General features: G+C 41.8%; 2 protein-coding genes across 3 annotated transcripts; both read left to right on the forward strand.

Moving 5' to 3' along the window:
- Positions 1–3,742: 3,742 nt before the first annotated feature.
- Positions 3,743–22,065, forward strand: LOC146634927 (butyrophilin-like protein 2). Of its 2 annotated transcripts, XM_085343900.1 has the most exons (10): positions 3,743–3,779; positions 6,233–6,298; positions 6,363–6,575; positions 12,490–12,822; positions 12,901–12,999; positions 13,355–13,681; positions 16,615–16,944; positions 19,301–19,630; positions 20,696–21,013; positions 21,784–22,065. In XM_085343900.1, the coding sequence occupies exons 1-10, from the start codon at positions 3,743–3,745 to the stop codon at positions 21,873–21,875; spliced, it is 2,145 nt and encodes a 714-aa protein (XP_085200026.1). In that variant the 3' UTR covers positions 21,876–22,065. The 2 variants fall into 2 exon arrangements, with proteins under 2 accessions (XP_085200026.1, XP_085200035.1); XM_085343909.1 differs by lacking the exons at positions 3,743–3,779; positions 6,233–6,298; positions 6,363–6,575; positions 13,355–13,681 and having other exon boundaries at positions 12,706–12,822.
- Positions 22,066–26,144: 4,079 nt separating this feature from the next.
- Positions 26,145–27,542, forward strand: LOC146634928 (nuclear factor 7, brain-like). Its single transcript, XM_085343931.1, has one exon. It carries the CDS (start codon positions 26,157–26,159, stop codon positions 27,540–27,542), a length of 1,386 nt encoding a protein of 461 aa, XP_085200057.1. The 5' UTR covers positions 26,145–26,156.
- Positions 27,543–27,797: the final 255 nt, after the last annotated feature.

Here is a 27,797-nt window from a genome sequence, read left to right on the forward strand (position 1 = left end):
TTGTGCTGAGAAACGGTAACGTTCACACAGAAAATCATCAGGAAATGATAAAATGTCCAAACGCGCTCTGATCACTCTCTCCCGGCGGAGAGCTCTGCGGAGAATTTGGGCTTCAACATCTACTGGCTCTTCAAGGAAGGGGCACGCCATGTCTGACACTTCCTACTGTCAGGTTTCCGACAAAGAGGCGGGGACAGTCAGGGTTAGTTGTAGTAAACCTGCTAGGGGGCAGGTTAGCTTCACGGCGTGTGTCGTCATAGTGACTCACTCAGGATCAATCTAAACTCGCTTTGTGAAACCGAAAACCCAGAGTTTTCGTTAACTCAGGGTATACTTACTCAGTTTTTCCACTAAACCGGCTTCCTGAAACAGGGCCCAGGTGTACGGCCCAGGGCTTCAGAGACAAGCAGCCGAAACTGAAACTAAAAACTAATGGTGAGTTCAGCAGGAATTCGGGATTTCAGAGTCCCCAGTAAGAATTTGAATCTGAAACTTCCTCATAAACTCGGATTTCCTATTAGGAAAGTAAGAGCAGCCCCACCAAGACCTACTTAACAATCCAAGACGGCAGCAGTGAATGTAAGGAGCAGTTAAACTGTAAATCTCTGAATCAGGCCTGCCTCTGCTGTATATGTGTGACTCACTGAGCACACACAGCATGTTAAGCACAGCTGTTAAGCACAAACAAATAAAAGTAAAAGTGTTCTTATGCTGTGGTGTTTGAATGGTTCTACGTGCTGAGAAGCAAAACAAATCCTGTTTGTCCCGTTTTCTAGAATGTAGTCCGTAAATCCGAGGTGTATTGAATGCAGCAGCTGTCAGTACTTACAGCTGGAGGAAGGCGGGGCGTTTCCCTCACATACAAAACACAAAGTTACAGGAGCCACAGTGAGGCGTGTGTGGGAGCTCTGCTTTATCCAGGGTTACCGGACTTTGTGGCTGCTGTGGTTTTTAAAGGAGGATGAAGATGCTGCTGTTTCTCCTCCTGAGCGGTAAGAAACTCTGAGCTCAGTTTAACTGTTTAATCTGCACTCAGTCACAGCACAGCGCCACAAATTCACTCATTCCCGGAAAACAGCGACCTCATGACGTTGACTTTACCTGTGAGAGTGTGAACGATGTCTGAGAGGGTCAGGACTAACAGACTGCGGGCTTTCAGGTGAAAGCTTGAGAGTTTCTACCATGGGGGAGGCTAACTATGTGCTAAAGTAGCTCAATGTGCCAGGGCGTTGCTGCAGATAAGAGTGCAGGGCTGATAAGCGTTAAGTCACATCTGAACATTAACAACAGATGTGACTCACAGAGGTCTCACTCTGGAGGAAACTCTCAGCACTTTCAAATCAAATCAAATCACTTTTATTGTCACATCACATGTGCAGGTACATTGGTACAGCACATGTGAGTGAAATTCTTGTGTGCGAGCTTCACAAGCAGCAGAGGTGTGCAAAATACAATAACATATAAAACAAGCAAAATACAAGAATGGCTACATCTGAAACTAATAAATATATGTACAATATATAATAGTATATGCATTTCTGGACGTGCATACTAAATATTTTTCTACGTGTGTGTGTGTGTGTGTGTGTGTGTGTGTGTGTGTGTGTACACATATTTTACAAATTAAATAGAGTAAACAATAAATAAAATATATAAAAATATACAGAGTTGAGACATGTGCAAAACAGTGGCATTACTGTACAGTATGGAGTGCATAATGTTGAAGTTCCAGTAGTGAAGCTGAGGTGTCTATGACGTGTTCAGCAGTCTGACGGTCTGGTTCCAGCAGCTCCTCCATCATGGAGGAGGTTCCCTCACTGTAACAGGTGGAGGAGAGAGGAGAGGAAGCACAGGTGGATCCTCTGAGGAAGAGGAGCGTTCCTACGAACCACATGATCACATGACCTGAAGGGCGTGGCCTTCAGTGGTCGTAATAAAGGAACAGTCCTCAGTATTGACTCAGTATGATGGATTGTTTGGATTTGTCTTTGTTTCTCTGGCTTTTCTTGTGTGTCGGTTTCCATCTTCTACTGTTTCATATTGATTTTATTGAAATGTGCCATCCGGTTAAATAAGTGAAAATAACTGGCTAACTTTTAGTCTGATCCAGTTTTTTTCTTCTTGAGTGAGTGTTTACATCTCAAAACGCTCGCTCACAGCTTTTCATCATCCTGTTTCAATGAATAAAACAGGTGTGAGGTCACTTCCTTTGGGTGGAGTCAGCTGCTGGTCAACTTGAAACAAACACACAGCTCAAATCACAGCTTGTTTTTTTTTTCTTTACAAAGAAACCGTCTTTCTCTCTTTTTTTTCTCTCTGGATCCACAGTCTATGTTTTTAATGTGTGGAGTTTGCATGTTTTCCTCTGTGGGTTCTCTGTGGGTTCTTGCTAACAACATGCAGTGATGGTTGATGATTGTCTCTCTGTGTTGTATTATGACAAACTACTCTCCTCTACATGACTTTATAAGATAAAAGCATAGGTATCACACAGCACTACTAATTGGGTCTCTCCATCGATTTTTTTACTATGTGAATTCCACATTCCTCTGTCTCTTCCTCACTTCCCCACAGCTGGTGCTAGCAGCAGTGACTGTGAGGCCTGGTTACTAGTTGTTGCTTTTGTTACCGTTCACAGTGCTGCAGCCCGGCAGTTATGTTGGTTAACTTGACTCATTATTAGTTTCTTTTTATTGTTTTCTTTTAGCTTTCCGGCTCCACCTTTTCACTCCTTCTTCCACAATAAAGTTTTTCTACAAACTGAGAGAGCGCACAGCAAAGGCAGGGGAGGGGCCAGTGGCGTTAAGAGATTTGATTAGGCGACCCAGTGGCTCAAAAGTGCGTTAGGCCGACCAGGAAAACACCCAGTATGCCAGATTACTGGTCCAACCCTGATCCTACCTCATTCTACAAAGATGTTAATGATCAGAAAGTTGTAAATGGTTTCCACTACAACCACGTCTGCCTTAGACAGATTAGTCCCTGAACATGGTTTGTCTGGTTCCAGGATTCCTCGTTATGATCCAATCTTGTTGTCACTATATAATAATATATTTAAAGATATACAAATAAATAGATAAATATATCTATCTTGTACATAGTTGTTACGTTTCATCCATTCTAATGTCTGATATCTAAAACCTGCAGGACACCGGCCCTTGAGGTCTGGAGTTGCCCATACCTGATCTAAACAGTAGTCTGGGACACACAAGTGTTGTGCCAGGGTAGGTATCCCCAACAGAATGGTTCCCCTGTGTTGGAGCACGCACTGGGCTGTCTAAATCGCACACAAACAGTATCCCTCCTTCTTGATTTTTAGTTCACAAAAACTTCTTATAATGACTTATTACTCCTGATATTTTGGAGGTGTTAGCTCTTTAAACAGTAAAGTTACAAGAGGATACAAATACTTATCAGGCAACACGTCCTCAGTTAGTTGAAATAACACGTGAGAACAATAAATGTATAATTTTCTGTAGTAACCCACAAAATGAACGGTAATGTAACACTCATCTTTGACTTTTTCACTAAAGTAAAACGTCACTGCTTCCACTTCTAGTTGGTTGTAATGGAGGCGGAGTCAACTGGATCCGCTCTCTCTGGCCCAGAATGCTCCCTGTAAAACAGAAAGTAACCGCTCCTTTGTGTGTTAGCAGTAGCTGCAGGTGTGTTCAGGTGTCGGATCGTTCGGTCAGCAGAGGATTTATCGGGACTTTGTGCTGGATTTAGTGATTTTTACAGGATGGGGATGTTGCTGCTGTTCTTGCTCATCATAAACGGTAAGAAGATCACCCTGAACGCTGTTTCAACGGAGACTGTTACCTGCAGCAGCTCCGCATTTTGATCATAGTCACGCAGGTAAACCCGCGAGGTGCCAGAATATTACGATTTAATGATGAGTGGCTACACTTGTAAAAGTATGATGAATGGTCAGAGACAGTCCAGGACCCAGAAACAACTACCGAACACCTGAAGCAAGGAGAGAGTATGCTAAAGTAGAAGTTTTCCACCTAGGGAAAATATGGGCGTGACTTCGCTGAGGCCAGGTGATCAACAGATTTGAAATGATCTGAGTTCAGGTAATGTAAATTACTTCAGGTCTAAAACCTCTAAAACCTTGTGATAATAACAGTTTATAAGAAACATGACAAGATCATTATCCAAACGGTTTAACGTGCGCGGTGTTCTATACAGGCACTGGAGTGGACAGCTATCTGTGTCTGCTGTCGTAGAGGCAGGTACACTCAGCAGTCAGAGTGAAGTATAGTTGTTTTTTTTTTTTTTTATTATTATTTTGGTCAAAAACAAAATGAACAATGGATTTTGGGGTTAAAAACACAATGGGGGATGTTCAAGTGTTGAATGAACAAATTAATAAATATATATGACTTGTAGTATACCCTAACTAAATAGATGAGAAGACAATATTTTATAACTTGTATGTGGGCTATCAATCTCAGTTTTTTCACCTTAAGACTCAGCAGCCTTTGGTGAACAATGTCTCTGTCTCTGTGCTAATCTATCTAAGACACATAATGAGACAAAAAAGGCTTCATTTGCAGAGTTTGAAACCTCTGAGGAGGACAGATTTGGTACCCTGAACAAACATAATTCATGGCACCGGTAAAAGGTATATAAAAAAAAAAAAAAAAAAATCTTGAATCATGAGGGTCAGGAGGCTCATGTCTAAACATCACATGGTTTAGGCAATATGACAATTCGAAAACTTGTCCTGTTAGAGACTTCCAGCAATGATTTAGAATAGCATTTCCATTGTATTGCTATAGAAAGTGGGTAGACTTTGTTGCTTTCAGACGATTTGCCAGAAATGTGTAACTCCCACAATAAAGACAGTCACATTTTCTGACAGCCTACAAAAACACTTCTGTTTTGATGTATAATTTGTGTGGGCAGAGTGAAAATTGAGCGAGTAAGAAGAGTTTTTTTCAGACATGAAAAACTGATTCAAAAAGTTAGAGTGACACACTCCAAACGGAGCTCCATATCTTTTGAAAAATCCTCATCATGGCACCCAAAACCTAACAAGATATTTTTTGGAAAATGCTAAGAGATGTGAAAAAAGTTGAAATATACAGTAATAACCCAATAACTGGAGAACATTTTAAAGTTGGAGTGGTGTTTGTACGTGAACGTATGCGTAAGTATTTAAGCTTCAAAAACAAGCAAGTTTTAGCAGAGTATTTGATGTTTTCCATTCATTTTTATGGTGCAGAAAGTCATAAAAAAGGTCAATATTTTAAAAATTATAAAGGTCATATACACTAAAAGATGTACCCAGCATTACCAGAAATAGCAGAATATTTTACAATTTGAACAGTAAAAGTAGCACAAAAGTTGTGGTATTTCATTGGCAAAAAATACCAAACAAAAGCAACTTGAAAATGAAAAATAAAGAATACAGATATGAACTCAATAGTGTGAATGCCTTTCAGCATTCACACAGTTAGTTTTATTGATAGCTTTACTACGTAGGTGTCCATGATTTATATTAAGCCTAATACAGTTAGTGCTTCATGTCCACTTTAAACACAGTGACTGCAGGTCCTCCTACAAGTGGTATCACTAATGCAGTTCACCTCCACAGGAATTACAGTTAATATAACCACGAGCCATAAAAACAAATAATATCATATACTATGTTTGACTTAAGTTGTTTGGCTGTGTGGGTACATTTTAACTAATGGTAAACAGTTTAAAATGAGCATAGTTATTTTAACTTACCATAATGTTATAAACTCTGCTGTGCAGATTAAAATTCATTTAACTTTCCTTTCATTCCTATTATTATTCTAACGTCTTTCTCCAGGTCTGTGATGCTGCCTAACAGAACTTCAGTGGTCACAATATAAACTCCTTTTACAGTGTGGAGTTTGTACCCATGTGAAAACCATATTCTCCTACAGCTGCTTCTCATTCATCTGAATTGCCGTGTTCACTTCAGAGAGAAACTTGTAAATTCTGCACTTACACTGTGTTATTTTGGTTAGGACATCGTCCCTCATCAGATCTGCTTGTTTTTGACCAGCTAATTAACACTTGTTCCACTGTGGAAATAAATAGGTGTGTCTGTAGTTTCTTGGCATGCAGAGATTTCAACTCCCTTGAACACATTTTTGAAGTTGCTACCTTATTTTGATTTGCCCCACTTAGGAAATGAGGGAGTATTTCTTTTCAAAGATTAGTTCATAACTCTCTATGTGTGTCCTCACAGTTTCCCAGCATGCTCTGGCTGTGGTGGAGGTGAATGAGGGGGAAAGGTCTGTCCTGTTGCTGTGTCTGTACTCAGGTTTTATACCTGAGGACTCCACAGTGATGTGGACTCGCAGTGACCTCGACCAATTCAGTCCACCTACGACAAGAAGGAGGAGACAATCTTAGAGGACAAAACCAGCATTACAGAGGGCGCACATCAATGAATCGTTATGCTTTAATCACAAATGACTTCAGCCTCACTCTGACGAAACCCTCAAAGACTGACAGCGGCAACTACACCTGCTCCATCAGTGCTGGAGGAAAAGAACGGAGACTGGGAGACATCCAGCTGCAGGTCAAAGGTCAGCAACAAACCCAACACTGGCTGTAATTACAGGCCAAATACAATACTGTAATCAGAGGTCAAACTGAAGCAAATTATTTCCTCAAGTGTTCTAAAACTACTGATGAAACCAGCAGCATCATTTAGCACAGACCTAACCTCAGTGGAAGCATGAAGAACAAAACAGAAGACAACTGGATCTTACTGAATCATTAACATTTCTTTTAGAAGTGTGTCAGAATCTGTGATTTTATGGACCTGATTTCAAAAACCTTCAAAATGATTTCTGAGTAGTTTGTAACTGTAGCATCATCTCCTCAGTTCCAGTTTAGTTAGCATTCAAAAGAAATATAGTGAAAGATTATTATTATAATACACTGCTCAAAAAAAGTGAACACTTCTGCACTAATGAATTAGACTAACTATTCACTTTAGCTAAAGTTATTAAGTTAGCTAAAGAGTTGGGATGCTGTGTAAGACATACATAAAGCTAAAATACAAAGGTTTGGGCACTGTTTTGCATGTTTCCCTACTGTAGGGGTCTCTGCAGGCATACAGGGCTCTGAGAGGGTACAAGATGACAACTTTTGGAATTCTACTAGAAACAGTCGATCATATTTGTTTGTCAAAGCATATAGGTATTTGTTGTGCCTGAAAATGAATAAATAAATGAAAATGAATGAAATGAATGAAAAGCTGAATCCAGGGCAAACTACGCTAAATTTGCATTTTTAGCTAACAGCGACAATAAGCATAAACATTACTGAGATTGTGGTGTTCAACAGTAAAATCCCTCGTGCCCAACTCTGTGCTGCCCTGGGTTCCTTTGCTAGCTTTTCTTGTGACTATGTCAGTAACTTGGGTGTACTGCTGGATAGCTCGCTCAAACTCGATAAGCAAGTGTCTGCTGTAGTGAGATCTAGCTTCCACCAACTGTGCCTTATCTCTAAGGCTAGGCATTATGTTCCACATGAGGACCTGGAGAAGCTTATTCACGCTTTTGTGACCTCCAGGTTGGATTATTGTAACTCCTTGTACTACGGTTTTCCCTCTTCTCTTCTTCTTAGACTGCAAACAGTCCAAAATGCAGCAGCCCGCCTCTTGACTGGTACCAGGAAATTTTGCCCTATTACTCCTGTTCTAGCTAGCTTGAATTGGCTGCCTATAAAGTACCGTATTCAATTTAAAATATTACTCCTTACATTCAAAACTATTAATAAATTAGCGCCAAGTTATCTTAGTGAACTTCTCAAATCACATACTCCTGCTAGAACACTCAGATCTGCCACTCAACTACTTCTGACCCAACCCAGATCTTGGCTGAAGTCCCGGGGTGACCGTGCGTTTGCTCTGGCTGCCCCGGTACTGTGGAATACCCTTCCTCTCGACCTCCGCGCATCTGATTCCATTGCACTGTTCAAATCACGACTAAAAACCCACTTATTCAATCTTGCCTTTCCCTCTAGTTAATATTTCTTTTATGATTTTATATTATGCACTTTTATGCTCATTTAAATTCTTGTTTGCTCTGTACCTGTTGCTTTCCTATGTATCAGTGACAGCTACCTCCTTGCATACTTAGTACTTGCTTTGGTCCAATTTCTATTATCCTCCTCCTATTCTCTATCTTACTTGTTAAGCACCTTGACATACCCTTGGTTTTTAAGTGTGCTTTGTAAATAAAGTTTATTATTATTATCATTATTACTGTACGGTAGGGCTGCTCGATTATGGCAAAAATAATAATCACGATTATTTTCACTGAAATTGAGATCTCGATTATTTGACGATATTTATTTAACAATAACAATGTGTTGAATAATGACTTTAAAGATTGTCAGAAAAAAATATTATAAAACAGTGTGCAAATACTGATAACAGTGCAAATGTTTGCAATATAAGAAATAAATGAAAAATGTAAACATCTAAACGGGTGGCTGTAGCTCAGGTGGCAGAGCAGGTCAGCCACTAATCAGAAGGTCGGTGGTTCGATCCCAGGCTGCCTCCTGGCTGCATGCCAAATATCCTTGGGCAAGATACTAATCCCATGTTTGCCTCCTGGTGGTGGTCAGAGGGCCCGGTGGCGCCAGTGTCCGGCAGCCTCGCCTCTGTCAGTGCGCCCCAGGGTGGCTGTGCCTACAATGTAGCTTGCCATCTCCAGTGTGTGAATGTGTGTGTGAATGGGTGAATGACTGAATGTAGTGTGAAGCGCTTTGGGGTCCTTATGGACTAGAAAAGCGCTATACAAATGCAGGCCATTTACCATCTATGTTTAGTGAACTTTGCAGTGTTGCTCTGTGGTGCAGCTACAACACTGTAGCAAAGTTTACACACTATCTCTACTTGATCCACGTCTGACTCCGCGAACCCATAATGTTTCCACACCACTGAAGTTTTTTTACCTCTCTTTTCAACCAACTGCAGTCACTCTCCTCTCCAAATAACTTCTGCTTAGCTTTCCGAGCTTCCCTCGGGTCCTCTTAATCAGCGGTCCCCAACCCCCGGACCTCGGACCGGTACCGGTCCGTGAGTTGTTTGGTACCGGGCCGCGAGAGTTGAGGCTCAGGTGTGAAATGTATAGTTTTCAGGGTTTTTATCGGTTTTCAGCGTTATTTTGTTATCGTTTTTATTGTTTACTCGGTTTTCCTGGGTCTTTTCACGTGTGTTATGAATAAATTCGGTACCGGTACTAGTTTTATTTTGTTGTATTTATCCGCGACACCTTAAAGGCCGGTGCATGAAAATATTGTTGGGCATAAACCGGTCTGTGGCGCAAAAAAGGTTGGGGACTGCTGCTATTAATTGTGACACGTGTTCGAAATGCAGAGAGGTGCGCTCGATTTGCCACACAGAGCAGCGCGAGAGTAAAGCACAAGGGAGGGGCTAATAATCGGCTCAGTCATTTTTAATGATTGTTGAAAGCCCAGATCGTAATCGAGATTAAAATTCGATTAATTGAGCAGCCCTACTATACGGCTATCATTTGTTAACATGACGCTTGTTCTTATACATGTAATACATTTATTACCAATCTGAGAGTTTATCCGCTGGTCATTCAATTCAATTCAGTTCAATTTTATTTATATAGCGCCAAATCACAACAAAAGTCGCCTCAAGGCGCTTCATAGATACAGAGAAAAACCCAACAATCATATGACCCCCTATGAGCAAGCACTTTGGCGACAGTGGGAAGGAAAAACTCCCTTTTAACAGGAAGAAACCTCCGGCAGAACCAGGCTCAGGGAGGGGCGGCCATCTGCTGCGACCGGTTGGGGTGAGAGAAGGAAGACAGGATAAAAGACATGCTGTGGAAGAGAGACAGAGGTTAATAACAGATATGATTCAATGCAGAGAGGTCTATTACATGACGAATGACTTCTGAAGTCTTAATTCAGCTCAAGATGCTGTAGATTCCCATCAGTAACACTTTCGGTCCGCTAGTAAATAGTGATGTGTCGGTCGGGAACGAAATGGCTCTTAGAGCCGGATCTTGGAAGTGAACGACGCAGCTTTTTTTCTTTCTCTCACCCTCTCTCGCACGTTTTTCCACTTCACTCCGGATGTGAGCCTTGTGCTTTGCACTGGGAAGAGGGGGTAGGGGCGCTAGTTACACTCGCAGTAGCATAGGAACAGAGCGGGGGAGAGAGAGAGGGCGAGGGACAACAACGTCACATTAGAAAGGTATAGTAATCATCCACAAGTATTTTCAGTTGCAGATGATAAAGGATTCAGAAAGTTTATTCATGCAGGCCCATATGACAGAGAATATGCATCTTCTTTTTGTTTTCATATTTTAATTTATATTTAATTGTGTTGTGGTTTGCAGTGTTTTGTGTTGTCTCACTTTAAATTTGTTTAAAAGGAAAAAGCTGAAAATTTAAATAGTTAAAAGCTGAACTGTGACTAGTTGGTTTTAGTATTATATGATTTATTTATTACATTTTATGTGGAGTGAATAAACACGTACGAACACCAAAACACGTACGAACACCAAAACACGTACGAACACCAAAACACATACAAACTCCAAAACACGTAAAAACTCCATAGCACGTACAAACTCCAAAGCACGTACAAACTCCAAAGCACGTACAAACTCCATAGCACGTACAAACTCCAAAGCACGTACAAACTCGTACAAACTCCAAAGCACGTACAAACTCGTACAAACTCCAAAGCACGTACAAACTCGTACAAACTCCAAAGCACGTACAAACTCCAAAGCACGTACAAACTCCATAGCACGTACAAACTCCGAAGCACGTACAAACTCCGAAGCACGTACAAACTCCGAAGCACGTACAAACTCCATAGCACGTACAAACTCCAGAACACATACAAACTCCGAAGCACGTACAAACTCCAAAGCACGTACAAACTCCATAGCACGTACAAACTCCGAAGCACGTACAAACTCCGAAGCACGTACAAACTCCAGAACACATACAAAACACAACAGAAGTGCTCCAGGATGCTAGGGGCAGTGTTGAGCTTTGTTACCTAGTGGCTGCACAAGCCAGCAAGTATCAATGACCGGATTTGGTGTGTGGTAGTAACAGGTAAATAAACTTTTTTTTTTAAATTATTTGAATATATATGAGTGCTTGTGTATTAATACACAAACAAAACACATATGCTTTCAATTGTGTAATTTAAGTGATCCAGGTAGCTCTGTTTTGGAAGTTCAGTTAATGCTAGAAATGTGTTTTGGAGTTTGTACATGTTTTGTCTCTAGGGGCCACCGTATATATTTATATATAAACATATATAAATAAAACCAAGTTTTTTTACATTAGTAATTCCTTTTGTGCATAATTTTATATTATTGTTAATAATAAATTAACTAAAGCAACAAAACAACCTGAAGAGCCGGTTGGGAGCCGAAAGAGCCGGCTCTCCAAAAAGAGCCGGAAATCTCATCACTACTAGTAAAATGTAGTTCTATCAATCTGCGCTCATTAGTCTTGAAGCGGAACCGGATGTAAGTCCCAAAAAACGGAATTTTGGAACTGAACTTGAATTGTAGAACTGAAACTGAATGGTGAGAAATGAATCTGAAATTATTCGAGAGCTAAATTTTTAAAGGATAAAATACAGTTTCAAAGCAAATGAATTCATTTTCAAAAAATAAAATTCAATTTCAGTTTAGTGATGATCATTTTAAAACCAATAAATTGAATTTCAAGTTAGGCTAATTCATATTCAGTTTTTAAAAGCATTTATTCAAGTTACAATTCAGATTCAATCCGATCAATTCAAATTCAAATTTAACTTATTCAAATTCAGTTTCTGATGGCACAGATTTCTGCCCATAGCCATGTTGCATCACAGATTGTCCAGGAATTGGCAGATGCTTTAGTCCAGGTCTGGGAGGAGATCCCTCAGGAGACCATCTGCCACCTCATCAGGAGCATGCCCAGGCATTGTAGGGAGGTCCTACAGGCACGTGGAGGCACACACACTACTGAGCCTCATTTTGACTTGTTTTAAGTACATACGTCAAACTTGGATCAGCCTATAGTGTTTTTTCCACTTTAAGTTTGAGTGCGACTCCAAATCCAGACCTCCATGGGTTGCTAAATTTGATTTCGATTGATAATTTTTGTGTGATTTTTGTTGTCTAGGATGTCTTATTTTTGTTTTCCCTTTATTGTTTTGAGCAGTGTATGTGTGCTCTGGTTACATGACAGAGTCAGAGGTAAGGAATGTAGACATCAAGTGTTGCTCACATTACCATCAATATGACTGCTGTTACTTCAAAATGTGATGTTGTGACATTAGACTCATGTCAGCTTGTGTGCAGAGGGCTGTGTTTACCACACACATTTCTGTAAATATGTAAATAAATGACATTCTATGCATCACCCAGCACAAAACACTCAGAGGTATTTTGCTGCTTCTACAGTTGATGTTATGGTTTCTTGTCCTCTCAGACCAGCAGGTGGAGGTGACGGTGAGGGAAGGGTCAGAGTCTGTCATCCTGCCCTGCAACACAACACCTGACCTGCCCAAGAACACCACAGTGGAGTGGACTCGCTCTGAAGTTGGACTCATCACAGTCCATGAGTATTCTAACAGAAATGATGACTTTATGACTCAGGACGAAGTTTACAGAGACCGAACAAAGATGAATAAAGACCTGCTGAGAACTGGAGACCTCAGTCTGTCCCTGAAATACCCCACAGAGAGAGACAGTGGAGGATACATCTGCACCATCTACAGGGACAAAGACATCCTGAGACAGAAAGTAGTGCTGCAGGTCAAAGGTCAGTGCTCGAGATACAGGTCAGTGGTTAATATTGTGGATACAGGTCAGAGATTAAAAGGTTGTTTTTTTTTCACAGAACCATTTCCACCCTGGGCCACAGCTCTCCTGGTTCTCCTGGTTCTTCTTGTGGTTTTTGGATGTCTTTTATTTAATTTCCGGCACTATTTCATGTCAGGTGAGTGTCTCCTACTACACTACCCATAATGCTGATGGTTAACAGGTGTCCTCTGGTGGTCTTTTGACTGTGTTCAGAGCAGACACCTGAGGTCTTCATGGTTTCTGTGCTGATGTGTGTGAGACATGGCCGACTGTGGAGGCTCAGTCTGTCTGTTCTTCTTCATCCAACATGTCTGCAGCACTTTACAGGACGCTGCAGACTAGTTACCAAAGAACGAGTCAGGAACACATCAGGAACAAATTGAGACACAATCTGACTGAGACTAGAAGACAAGGAGGGACAGGGAGGTCATGTGACCGTCAGTAGCGCTTCTACTAATGTGTTATATTCTTTTATGATTTGTTGTCCTCAGATTACCAAAAGGTGGAGGTGGATTCAGGGGTGGAGTCTGTCCAGCTGCCCTGCAAAAATATAGTTAACTTTCTTAAAGACACTAATGTGGAGTGGAAAGACAGAGACAACAGGATGGTCCATGTGTATGAGAACGGCTCTGACCAGCCTGGAGAACAGCACCAGGATTACAAAGACCGAACAAAGATAAAGAGAAACCTTCTGAAACCTGCGGACTTCAGTCTGACCCTGAAATTTCCCACATACAGAGATACAAACACCTACACCTGCACCATCAGCAGGGGGGGAAACATCCAGATAAAGAAACGAGTGGAGCTGAAAGTCAGAGGTCAGTCATGTAGATACAGTTTAGAGCTAAAATAGTATTTCTCTTTGTTTTTCATATGACACCCAGTTGTGACCTTTTCTTTAGTCTGATTTCTTTATTTTTGCATTCACAACTCAACAATGAAACCTCAAAGCCAAGGCCTGTAAAATGCTGTTACTGAATGTATACTAAGTGGCCTGGCTTCAGCTGGTTATGGCAGATGGTATGAGTTAGAATAATGATAGGTTGTTGAGTGTGTTTTTCTTCTAACCCTGCCACTTTGAGTTAGGGGAATGGAGACATTAAAGTGTTCTCTCAGGTTAGTCACATCTGAATTTATTCAGAAGGAAGTACAGGAGAAATCTCTGTCTTTTAAAAAGATTTAATTTGCTTCGGCAATTGGAATTAAAACTTACAGCGCTGGACCTCGATGTGAACACAGTTGTCTGCCTCACACTAGACTAGGGCTGCTCAATTAATCGAATTTTAATCACGATTACGATCTGGGCTTTCAACAATCATTAAAAATGACTGAGCCGATTATTAGCACCTCCCTCATGCTTTACTCTCGCGCTGCTCCGTGTGGCAAATCGAACGCACCTCTCTGCATTTCGAACACGCGTCACAACAATTAAGAGGACCCGAGGGAAGCTCGGAAAGCTAAGCAGAAGTTATTTGGAGAGGAGAGTGACTGCCGTTGGTTGAAAAGAGATTAAAAAAAACTTGAGTGGTGTGGAAACATTATGGGTTCGCGGAGTCAGACGTGGATCAAGTAGACACAGTGTGTAAACTTTGCTACAGTGTCGTAGCTGCACCACAGAGCAACACTGCAAAGTTCACTAAACATAGATGTTTACATTTTTCATTTATTTCTTATATTGCAAGCATTTGCACTGTTATCAGTATTTGCACACTATTTTATATTATTTTTTGACAATCTTTAAATACATTGTTATTGTTAAATAAATATCGTCAAATAATCGAGATCTCAATTTCAGTGAAAATAATCGTGATTATCATTTTTGCCATAATCGAGCAGCCCTACACTAGACATCCACCCTGGCAAAGCAGCATCTTGCCAATCTGTAAATTCGAACAGGGCATCTGTTTTTGATGCTGAGCAGGTTACCACAGAAGAAATATCCCTCCTACTTTATTTCGTGTCTGTCTTTTAATTACAGACTAGAAGTTTCACCACAAGCATGAAACAATACTTTCTCCTAAAGGGAAAACAGTTTTAAACATCATATTCTACTGAAACTACAGGACAATGTTTTCTGTGACCTACCTCTGCAACAGAAGGCTATGTAACCCACATAAAGCTGCTGGAATATTAAAATCATTGTTCAGTGGTGATTTTGACATGAAACAATATTTCTGAGGAAATTTGATTTATAAGTAGCGACATCAACAATTTGCTACTTCATTCCTGAAGTTTTGACGTGGAAGAAAAATTATTTATTAATTAATGTGTTAATTCAGGTTAGTACAGCTTGCCTCTAAAGGACTAAAACACTTTGAGGTTCATTCAAATTAATGTTTTTATTGAGGTCTGTTCAGTCTAAAGCCAGAGTTTTTACCATTTCTAATCTGATAGATCACCATGGTAACTGATGCTGAACACATCAGCTGGTCTGCAGCAGGTCATGTTCAGAGTTTGAGGCTCAAAGTGTCCCATTTTCACTGATTGTTTCCCGACGACATGCTTCACGTGTGATATGGATCCTCTGCTGAAGGAATCTGCTTTCTATCCACAACCTGTTGATCCGTGTCTGACTAACAGCAGCGCAGGAAGCCCTGCAGTTACAGAGAAACTGTCTGAGTCGCATTGTTGCTGCAGTTTACCTGCAACTGCTGTGAAGAAAAAGTCTCCATGTGTTTGTGTTTGGTCCTAATCTGCTGCCTGTCTGGTTGACATGCTGGATTTCCAGCTGATCGATGACAGATTAGAAACTGATCAGTCTATTGATCACACAATATTCCATCAATAGAATTGATTGGACTTTGATTTGTGTAACAAAGTGATTTCCACGTCTCCTTCATGATGTGACAGTGTCAGAGCTGAATGCACTGGTAGAGTCCATTACTGCGTTCCTCTCACGCTTACTTGCAGCTCCACTCTTGTTTTTGTATTTTTTGCTGTGATAATTATCTTCATGAGGGCTTCTAAGCAAAGAAGGTGCCACTCAGTCAGTTCTCTTTGTGCAGAAGAGTCACGTGATGCATCAAATGCCCCTTTTAATGTAAATGAGCTCAGAGCCTGAAGCAGAAAATCTTGTTAACAGAGAAGGAGGATCTGTCATTGGAGTTTAGAATTTGTTTAATTCAATTAAATTTCATTTATATAATGGTAAAAGTCATCAGTCAACTCAAGGTGCTAACGCCAGTTTGTTTGTGTTGGCTGTTGCCTGGATATGTTGAACTTGTGTCATAGAAGTTTTAAATAAACTGCAAACACCTGGTGAGCATTATTTGAAGTTGGTGACGTGCTGCAGCACAGAGAAACGCTCTGGTCAAACACCTAAGCAGTCTCTGAAGATGGGTGTGGTTGCTCATGTCTTATATGCCTCACAGACAAGGAAAATTTCTCAACACACCACGTGAGTCTATACCTTTAGTTCAGCTTATCCTTGAAAACATTCCCTTCAGAGAGAAAGAGAGAGAGGATTACAACCGTGTTTTCTACTTAGCCATTGCCTAACGATTTATATCCCAAGTCCTCCCTCCTTCTTCCCTGAGATAAGGATAAGATAAGATAAGGAGATAAGGAGTCTCGCTGTCTGTTTTACATCTCACATGAACTTATAATGGCCCCGCTGTGAGAGTGTGTATGTGTGGTAGAGCAGCCAGCCCAACATGTTTTCAGAGTAAATATTTAACTTCATCAAGTCAAAGAATGGTCTCAGTGCTGTTGTTGTCTGTACAGCTCATGTTTTGCTTTTTTGTCCCCTCAGTCCCTCAGGTGGAGGTGGATTCAGGGGTGGAGTCTGTCCAGTTGCCCCTCAAAACCATAATTCACTTGCCTGAAAAAGCTAAAGTGGAGTGGAAGAACAGTTCAGGCAGGATAGTCCACGTGTATGAGAACGGCTCTGACCAACCTGAAGAACAGAACCACTGTTACAAAGACCGAACAGAAATTAATATAGACCCACTGAAACCTGGAGACCTCAGCCTGACCCTCAAACACCCCACAGACAGAGATAACTCCACCTACACCTGCACCGTCTACAGCACAGATAAAAAAACAATCCTAATGAAGAAACAAGTAGAGCTGAAAGTCAAAGGTAAGAGCATACTTGGTTTTCACAAGTATTTAATATAATGACTAGCTGTGACCTGCACTCTTGGTTTCTGCTTAGAAAAGAATAGAATTCCATTTATTGTCACTTTACACATGTACAATGAGATACAGAGCATCTCCTACTCAGTGCAGACATGTGAGAAAAGAAAGGGGGTGAGGTGCACAGTCCTGCAGCACTAGATACATATGAAGTGTATTAAAAAAATAAATACCTAATGTACAATTATACAAATCTGGGATTTTTGTTGTGGGTCAAACTGCAGCCGTGGGTGTAGAGAGAATACAGGAGGGGGCTCAGCACACAGCCCTGTGTGGAGCCGGTGCTCAGTGTGCGAGTGGAGGAGAGATGAGGGCGGAGTCTTACAGTCTGGGGCCAGTTTGTGAGAAAGTCTTTTATCCAGGCACATGTGAGAGGAGGGAGGCCAAGAGTGACCAGTTTGGTGATGAGGATGTCCGGGATGATTGTGTTGAAAGCTGAGCTGTAGTCCACAAAGAGCATTCGGACGTAGCTTTGCCGCTGTTCTAGGTGACTTCTGTGGATCTGTTCGTGCGATATACAAACTGGTAGGGGTCGATGTGCTGAAGGGTTAGTCTCCCGAAGCATTTCATGATTACCGGTGTGAGGGCCACAGGGCGGTAATCATTCAGGCTGGAGATGGGAGACTTCTTCGGCACTGGGATGATTGTGGCTGATTTTAGACAGGATGGGATGGCTGCCTGATCCAGTGAAAGGCTGAAGATTCTGTTGAAGATGAGGGTGAACTGGTGGGCACATGCTCTTAGTACCTTGCCAGGTACTTCGTAGTGGACCGGCAGCTTTCCTGCCGGTCCACTACTAGGAACACATCTGAACGATGTGGGAACCAGGTGAGGATGAGGATGGGAGCAGGGCTGAAGCAGATGTTGTAGTGTTTCAGAGTGGGCAAAGAAGCTGTTTATTTCCTCTGCCAGCTGCACACTCAGGTTTTCTGTTTTCACAGTGCAGCCTCTGTGGTTTGTGACGTCTTGTATGCCCTGCCACACACCCTGTGTGTTGTTGCTGGACAGGTGGGACTCTATGCTTCCTTTATGGTCTGTCTTGGCTTTTTTAATTCCCCTTTTCAGATCAGCGGAGCAGCCCTGTACAGAGCTCTGTCACCTGACCTGAAGGCAGCATCGCGGGCTTTGAGGAGTGTGCGGATCTCGCTGGTCATCCAGGGTTTTTGTTTTGGGAAAAGCCAAATGCTTTTGTCCACAGTCACATTCCCAATACAGAACTTGATCCAGTACTGATCCTGTGAAATTTTCTAGGTCCTGGTGTTCAAATATGTCTGTGTGAAGCAGTCCTGCAGTTTGGAGAGTGCATTTTCAGGCTGTAACAGTCTTTGTGGTGGGCCTGGCTGTGCGTCTGAGGGGGGTGTAGGTTGGGGAGAGCAGGAGGGAGAGGTGGTCGGACTGACCGAGGTGGGGGAGGGGTATGGCTCTATATGCATGCTTGATGTTGGAGTAAACATGATCTAGAGTGTTTTCTCCTCTGGTGGCACAGTTGACATGCTGATAGAACTGTGGGAGTACAGTCTTCATGTCAGTCTTATTAAAGCCACCTACAATTATGTGAACACTGCCAGGGTGGCCCCCTGCTGTTCATAAATGGTGTTCAGCAGGATGGAGAGCGCCGTGTTTACATTGTCGCTGGGTGGAATGTACACAGCTGTGATGATCAATACTGTTAGCTCTCTTGGTAGAAAAAAAGGCCGGCATCTTACCGACATGAACTTGAGGTTCGGGGAGTATTGACTGTTTATTATTGTCCCGTTGTTGCACCAGCTTTCATGCACATAAATACAAGACTGGTGCTGGGTACCGATGTCTATTAGGTCCTGGCAGGTGTAGCGAATGTTACACTCGCTTGAGTGTTACACTGGGAAGTAGCCAGATATTAAGTATTCATAGGTCAAATGGAGAAATGTGCCTTTTTATTACTGCATTTGATCAGATTGAGTGAGATTAATAGCTCTGTTCTAAACATCTGAGGTGAGGACTTGAGGACTGAGTGAATTCTTACTGGATGAAGCCAAACGATTATTCTCCCCATTGATTCACACACTCAGATCCTGGATAATGGAGAAAGTTGATTATCTCAGTCCTGATATTACTGATAATGACTGATGATTACTGACATATCTACCCTATAATATAAAGCGCTTTGATGCGACTGATGTTATGTTAAGCCAGCTAACGCAAAGAAAGTGGAGCATGTCAGAGCGGAGCCAGTCAAAGATAATTCATTCAAAGAAAACCAAAGAAAATGTGCTCAGTGCTGGTGCTGTCTGTCACATTATGCTTTGTTGTCCTCTTAGTCCCCCTTGTCGAGGTGGAGGATTCAGGGCTGGAGTCTGTCCAGCTGGCACACAAAGCTACACTTAACCTGCCTAAAGACGCTAAAGTTGAGTGGACGGACAGTTCATACAGGATGCTTCACGTGTATCCAAGCAGCTCTGACCAACCTGAAGAACAGGACCGCCGTTACAGAGGACGAACAGAGATGAATGAAGACCTGCTGAAAAATGGAGACCTCACCCTGACCCTGAAACACCCCACAGACTGGGACAGAGGCCCCTACACCTGCACCGTCTACAGCACGGAGGGAAACATCCTGATGAGGAAGCAAGTGGATCTGAAAGTCGGAGGTCAGTGCTGCTCCTCTGTGTGTGTGTGTGTGTGTGTGTGTGTGTGTGTGTGTGTGTGTGTGTGTCTTAATCTGTTATATTATTTAAAGCATTAGTACTTCTGTTGGTAGTGTGAATCCAAATAGAAAAAAGCCATTGGTAGGCTGTAGTTGTGGTAGTTACTCCTCAGTGGGCAACATGAAGGAACCTTTAAGGAACAATGTAGAAGAACAAGGTAGAAGAACTTGACACGAGACAAACTGAGCTTCAGATTCAGAGCAAGCAACAAAACACTACCAGTAAACACAATCTGACCAACCAGTTAGTGTCACACAGCTCAGTTGGAGCAGACAGTCTTGTGTTTTTCGCGCTCGATGTGTGTAAGAGTCCAGCAGACAGTCTGATCCAGTCTGGATTTCTCATGGAGAGATTTCTCACTTCAGGCTCTGATTCTGTTCTCAGACACTGAATTTTTGTCTCGTTTTCTTCATCCTGCAAAGCTGTTCGTGTTCAACACGACTGATGGAACAGATCCACACAGTCATTCAGTTTGTTTGGAGGAAGCAGCTCATCTGAGGTCATGTGATTATCAGCAGGTTTCAGTGGAGCTGATTTAACTCTTTGGTCCAATAGAGCAGCTCAGACTGAACTGTAGAGATGAGTTGTGTTGATCCTAAGGACTTAGTGATGTGTAGAAATAATGAAACCTTGATATGTGACAGGTTCTATGGCTCCAGGTTGAAGATGTGCTTTGTTGAGAGTCATATTGTCCTACAAAGAAACCGATCTTGACAGAAGACAGGATCTGTGATTAGAACTCTTTGAACTCTCTAATGTTTCATTTTAGGTCCACAAACACTTTCAGCAGTAAGTAGATCCACACTGACAGGAGACATGACTGTGAAGCAGCACCATCAGACTCTGGTCGTCTCCAACATCTTTAAAAACTGCTTTGACTTTTTAGATCTCTGTCGTGTTACCTCCTGCTGTTGTCTCCTTCTCTCCTTCAGCTTTCTCTATAACTCAAACTGCTGCAAACTGCTGCTGCCATCTGTTTAGCTCACGGTGTGTTTGTTGTCCTCTCAGTCTGTCAGGTGGAGGTGGAGGAGGGGGCGGAGTCTGTCCAGCTGCCCTTCAAAACCACAGAAAACCTGCCTGAAGATGTTAGAGTGAAGTGGAGGGACAGATGCAACAGGAAGCTTCACGTGTATCAGAACGGCTGGATGGCTGAAGAACAGCACCAGGTTTACAGAGACCGAACGAAGATGAATGAAGACCTGCTGAAAACTGGAGACCTCAGTCTGACCCTGAAACAGCCCACAGTGAGAGACAGTGGGAGATACAACTGTGTAGTCGACAGCAGGAATCTCTACAGATACAAAACAGTGCTGCTTAAAGTCAAAGGTTTGTTTATTTGTTTGTTTCTGACTGTCTTGTGATTTGAGTTTGACTTGTTAGAGTGAATATGTTGGATTATGTTTCAACAGCAAAAACAAGTAAAATAAATCTATTTCAACCACTCTGGGCATCAACAAGTGGGAAAATTATATTTATGAAACTGACTTAGTAGCCTTGATACTGTTTTATTGGTGATACTTTAACGCAATGTTTCCATAAATTTAATTTCTCTCACTTCTAAACTCATCATCATACACAGACACTAATAACTGGAGCTCCAGGTACCACAATTTACATTAGCAACAGCTTAATCTTTAAGTACCTTCTATCCATTTCTTCCTCTTAACCGGGGCAGCAGCCTAAGCAAAGAAGCCCAGTCCTCCCTCTCCCTCCCCAGCCACCTCTTCCAACTTGACTGGGGAGCACCAAGACGTTCCCCGGGGCCTCCTCCCGGTGGGACATGCCCAAAACACCTCACCCTCATTTCCACCACTCGTATCTGCAGTCTCGTTCTTTCAGTCACTACCAAAGCTCACGACCATATGTGAGTGTAGGGACATAAATTGTTTGAGAACTTCACTTACATTCAGCTACATTCCAGTGCGAGTCAGTGATGCTGTTGGATTCTGACAGTCTGGAAAAATGAGGTTGTAAATTTTCTTCTCACATGTAATTCTGATGTGAATAAAATACCGCTTCAGTGATTCAGTTTTTAGAGGTGCTTTGACTTGAAATGATCGACTTCATTGTCTGACTGTCTTGTGTCTCCTCTGCAGGGAGAGTTCAGGTCCAGCATCAAACAGGGGACATCAGGAACAGAAGCAGCTCCATTGATCCGACTCCTCTGATGGCTGATCAATCAGTTTGATCTGTGTGTTCTTTGATTATTGATCAGTGATGTCAGAGTGGAGTCAGTGTGATGTTGTTGTTGTGTGTTTGAGACTTTTAGTGTCCATGAAGGTCTCTGCTGCCGTAGATCCTCTGAACTGTGACAGAGGTCTCACTCTGGAGGAAACTCTCAGCACTTTCCAGCAGCTCCTCCATCATGGAGGACGTTCCCTCACTGTAACAGGTGGAGGAGAGAGGAGAGGGAGCACAGGTGGATCCTCTGAGGAAGAGGAGCGTTTTCAGGCTATGTCCACATGTGCATGGGTACTTTTTGGACTTTCATCCACATGATTAGCGATCCACATGGATCCCTGACAACCAAGGGTTTTTATTTATTTATTTTTTTTACTGCTAAGTGAAGATTCTCAGATTCAGAAGATTTTCTGTATTTACATGAGGACAAAGAAACAGATTTTGTCTCGCACCTTCAGAGGTTTGTGTGTCTTTATCTATTTGTTAGATGTCAGTCTGCATCCTGTTATTGTTTGTGGGCTTTTGATTGGCCAACACTTCCTCACAGTTATGGTTATGTTGCCGCCTGGTGCTTCTGCATGCTCTTGGCAGCAGTTGAGTTTATTTATTATTGAGATTTTAAAAAAATACTTTGAAAATGTGTTTGAAAAGATATCTTGTATCATGTAATATATTAATTTTACTACATGAAAGAAAAACACAAGCGTGCCTTCACTTCAGTTATAAACCCAATCATAGTGTTAAAGTATTAAAGTTGTTTGTCTCAAACTGACCTGTGACCAGCTCCACTCAGTATGAGCTGTTCACTGTTTCTCTTTGCTTATTGGTTGGATCTGCACACAGAGGTCAAGACTGATATTTTTACATTTTGTATTTATATAATGATAAACTGTGAAATAAAAACTTTGTAAGGTTTCATCTGATCAGTGTTGTTCTTCTTCTGTGGTGTTTCTGATGCTCCTGATGTGTTTGGGGCTGAATGTGGGCTTCAGGAAAGTTCGATTTAAGACTTTTTTTAAACCTCATAACATCACAGAGAATTAAAATTTGGGCATTTTAAAAAAGTTAGATGGAAACTTTGGTATCTATGTCATTGTGTTGATTCTGTCCTGAGGGCATTAAACACCTCTTTGCCTGCAGAAACAAACTGTCTCACACATATGAAGTTGTTTGCACACAGACAAAAACATCTTCCTCCTCTACACCGATTTAACAGGAGAAATTGGATCAGATTAAAACGGTATGTGCTGCCTATAAAAATAAATAACTCTCATTATATTCAGCAGTTACTCTTTTTACTTATAATAAAGAGAAACTAACTGCTTATGCTTAATAATCCAGAGTTATATTTGCCTTTAATCAAGGGTGAAATGTACCGTGGTACTCCTTTTCCCACTCCACAGGTTATCAGGTATGTTGGAGTTTCTCCACCTCAGTATCAGGCTCAGAGCTGCTGAATCCTGTCATAAAGGCCACCTGGTGAATAATTCCTCATATCCTGTATCTGATTGGTCTGTGGGAATGTGGTGATTTTAAAGTTTAAAGATCAGCAAATATCTGAGCTCACAGTTTTCTCCCTCTCTTTTCACACACGCAGTGTTTCAGATATTCATAAATACAATCTTCTGAATATTAGCTTCTGCTAATTAGGCAAAAAGTAAAGTCTGATGAAACTAAGTCTCTTTCATTTTAGTAAAAGAACATCAACAAACTTATCTGATAAGAGGAGGAGTGCAGTTTCCTCATACTTTCCATCCTGTTCATCCACTTTTCTGTTAGCCACGCCCCCACAGGTAAACCAGCAAATCACTGCCTCTGTTCTCACAAACGTCTGATCTGTGGCCGGTCAGACTTCATTCCACAGATGTGCTTTAACAAAGTGTGAAGCTGAACTCTGAGCTGTGACAGTGAAGCAGTGTGAGAGTGTCAGTAGATGATCAACAGAGGAAAGTGAAGCTGCTGTGAGCTGATGTCCTGAAGGGCTTTTAAAGAGTCTCTGAGTTTGACAGGAACATGAAGATGTTTGTGGTGTTTGTGATGCTCCTGCACGGTAAGTACACCTTCCTCTCTCTGCTCTCATCATCAGCTTTTCTTTCATCTCTCTCTCTTTAATGTGTTGAAGTGCAGCAGGAGGAGATTTCCATCAAACACTGGATTCTGATTCAGATCAAACAATATGACTGCTGGAAGTTTCAATAACTACGTACTTTATCAAAATCTTTCATAGTTTACCATGTTTCTGTTTTTCTCTTTGTTCATTAAGTTTAGCTCTTTCACATGTTTGGTTACAGTGTTGTACTGTGCAGTTTCAACCGGAGCTATTACTTCAATTTCTCTTTAACTTTTCACACATTAGCTTTAATTAGCTTCATGAGTCATTTCAAATGAAATATACATATGGAAAATAAAATGTGCCCATTAGAAACAATTAGGCACTGATAAGATTCATCTGGTTCAGAGACATCGTTTCTGTGGACACCGGCAGCTGGAGACCTGATGGTTCAACAGTCGATCCTGTTATAGTTTCTTAAAATGTGAAATGTAAATTGTCAGTGGACATCCGTGTGTACTCCATGTGATGAAGAGAAGAGATTTATGTCAGGTCTGAGTGGACCTGAGAGGCAGGATTAGAGGTTTAGTGAAGTCCTATCCGGTTTAACTGAGTGATATGAAGTGATCCACTTCTTACCAGGATCAAGTAAAAAAACAAACAAAAAAACAGTGAATGTCCATCAACCTGCAAACAGTGAGAGCCTCTATGGTTTTTATATAGATTCCACACTGAAAAAATAAAGATAAGAATATTTTTATACAAAATGTAGATTCTTAATAACATCTCGAGAAGTTGATTCTGTTCATCTGGACGTAGCGTTTTGTGGGAGAAACGTTTCATTACTCATCCAAGTGACTTCTTCAGTCTCAGCTGACTGCAGGTTTCCACAACCAGTACATTTGCATAATGACTGAAACCAGCCTGCTGAAGGAACAATGGGCTGGGAGGTCAGTTCCTTAATCTTAATTATGCAAATTATCATGACCATTAATCAACAACCACTGATCAATGGCCATGAGTGCCTTTCACAGAGTTGGGGAATGGCTGCAATCACAGCATTGTAAGATGGTGACAGATGTACCCTTAGGCTCCCTCCTCAATTCAGAGATGGTCTTTCCCTTTTCACGTAAATGGCCTCAGTACTGGAGTACTTACAAGGTTTATTTACAGGAAAAAAGCAAGACTGGACTGGAACACCAAGAGAAAAGAAATAAATCTTGAAATCATGAAGCGTACCTTAACACAAGCAGATGTTTAGTCAAAGAGTTCATTGTATTTACCAGTTTCCAAAGGACATTTGTGGTCCTCATTTAAGTTAAAGCAGATATTTGTGTTAGAAAAGTCCCTAAAAGACACAAGTGTCAAGCATAGTTTTTTGGCAGTTTTTACTGGTGTCACATCTTTTTTGGGTTAAATTTAGCTATGACATCAGCAACCAAACTGTTGATGATAATCACTTTCTGGTAAGTTTTATGTTCCGAAATCCTCCATTATGTCTAAGATTTGGAAATACAGCAAAATCAAAATCAGGGCTAAAATGAAGAAATCCATCCTAAAATCATACAGAATGTCTCATCACTCACAGAACTTTGATACTGTACTTATTTGTGACCTGAGGTAAAGGGTGTTTTGACTGGCCCTTACTGAGGTTAGCAGTGTGTTTTACCCAAAATTGGTGAGTCAGGTGCACTGATGATTACTGATGAATAAATTAAATCTTTTAGTTATGTGAGAAATCTGATAGTTTTACTTCAAAGTCTAAATAGATTCTACAAAAGTAATTAAAATTAAGAGTAATGTTGTGACATGTGCAGCTGGAATGGAGGAAAACCTGTTTTATAGCTTTTGAGCTGCTGGCAGGATGAAAGTCTAACTCTGGAATGAAGCACACCTAGGCTACAGGTAAAGCAACATTTTTCTCCTCCCCTCACATCACTTACATGCAACAAAACCAGGAAACAAGATGTTTTTCTTCTTCAGTAAAGAGAGACGCACAGACGATCAGACTGAGCTCAGACCAAACTAGCAGCTTCCTCTGAGTGAGTCCAGCTACAGGAGAGAAAAGTGGAAAACTCCAACACTGCTGCTTCAAGCTGCTGACGCTCCACACACTGAATGTGAGTTTGAGCAGAAACACGACTCAAAGCAAGTTTCAGTGAAGGTGGTAGAGGAGGGAGGGGAGCCAGGACTGACTGTACTTCCTGTCTGCTGTTTTCAGCTTCACTCACAGACTCAATGGCTTCCAGATCAGAGGAGGATCTCTGCTGTCCGGTCTGTCAGGAGGTCTTCAGAGATCCTGTTCTTCTGTCATGTAGCCACAGCTTCTGTAAAGACTGTCTGAAGAGATGGTGGAGAGAGAGACCAACACATGAGTGTCCAGTTTGTAAGAGAAGATCTTCAAAGGATGAACCACCTTCAAATCTTGCTTTAAAGAACCTGTGTGAGTCGTTCTTACAGGAGAGAGATCAGAGAGCTTCAGAGGCTCTCTGCAGTCTGCACTCTGAGAAACTCAAACTCTTCTGTCTGGACCATCAGCAGCCAGTGTGTGTCGTCTGCAGAGACTCAGAAAAACACACCAATCACAGATTCAGACCCATCGATGAAGCTGCACAACAACACAAGAAGGAACTTCAGGAAACTCTGGAGCCCTTAAAGAAGAAGTTAAAGGTTTGTGAAGAAGTTCAAGTGAAGTTTGATCAAACAGCAGAACACATTAAGGTCCAGGCCCGACACACAGAGAGGCAGATTAAGGAGCAGTTTAAGAAGCTTCAGCAGTTTCTAGCAGAGGAAGAGGAGGCCAGGCTGGCTGCACTGAGGGAGGAAGAGGAGCAGAAGAGTGGGATGATGAAGGAGAAGATGGAGGCTCTGAGCAGAGAGATAGCAGCTCTTTCAGACACAGTCAGAGCCACAGAGGAGGAGCTGAGAGCTGAAGACGTCTCATTCCTGCACAACTACAAGGCTGCAGTGGAAAGAGTCCAGTGCTGCCCCCTGCTGGATGATCCACAGCTGCCCTCAGGAGCTCTGATAGACCAGGCCAAACACCTGGGCAACCTGACCTTCAACATCTGGAACAACATGAAGGACATGGTCTCCTACACTCCTCTCATCCTGGACCCAAACACTGCTCATCCAAACCTCATCCTGTCTGAAGATCTGACCAGTGTGAGACGAGGAGATGAACAGCAGCTTCCTGATAATCCAGAGAGATTTGATTTGTTCTACTCTGTCCTGGGCTCTGAGGGCTTTAACTCAGGGACTCACAGCTGGGATGTTGATGTAGGAGACAGTACAGGGTGGGAACTGGGTGTGTTAGCAGAGTCTGTGCAGAGGAAGGGAGTCATGGAGTCTGGATTATGGAGAATATTTTTCTTTTTAGGTAAATACTCAGCACTCTCACCATCAGCAGAATCCGATCTCTCAGTCCAGAAGAAGCTCCAGAGGATCAGAGTGAATCTGGACTGGAACAGAGGAAAGCTGTCGTTCTCTGATCCTGATACTAACACACACATACACACCTTCACACACACTTTCACTCACAGGATGTTTCCATACATTAGCACTTATGATAAACTGAAGGTGTGTCCGTTGAAGGTGTCAGTGTCAGTGCAGCAGATGAGTTGAGGATGATGATGTTTCTAATGTTGTTTCCTGTCAGTGAGTTGAAGCTGTTAAACTGCAGCTGTCCTCCTGCTGCCTCGTTGTTCCAAAGCTCTTTGTTTCTCTTTTAGTTTCACTGTTTCTTTCTGTTTCTGCTGTCCACCTTTTCACATGGAAAATCATTTCACTGTTTCTCACTGAATGACTCCCCAAACTAGATTTGAAATTCTATCAAGTTTCTAATCATTACAAGTGATTCATGTTTCTATTTGATGTGTA

This window comes from Diplotaxodon limnothrissa, linkage group LG3 (genome assembly GCF_057381915.1).
Source record: "Diplotaxodon limnothrissa isolate DT_005_m linkage group LG3, D_limnothrissa_male_GT1.1, whole genome shotgun sequence".
Classification (NCBI taxonomy): Eukaryota; Metazoa; Chordata; class Actinopteri; order Cichliformes; family Cichlidae; genus Diplotaxodon; species Diplotaxodon limnothrissa.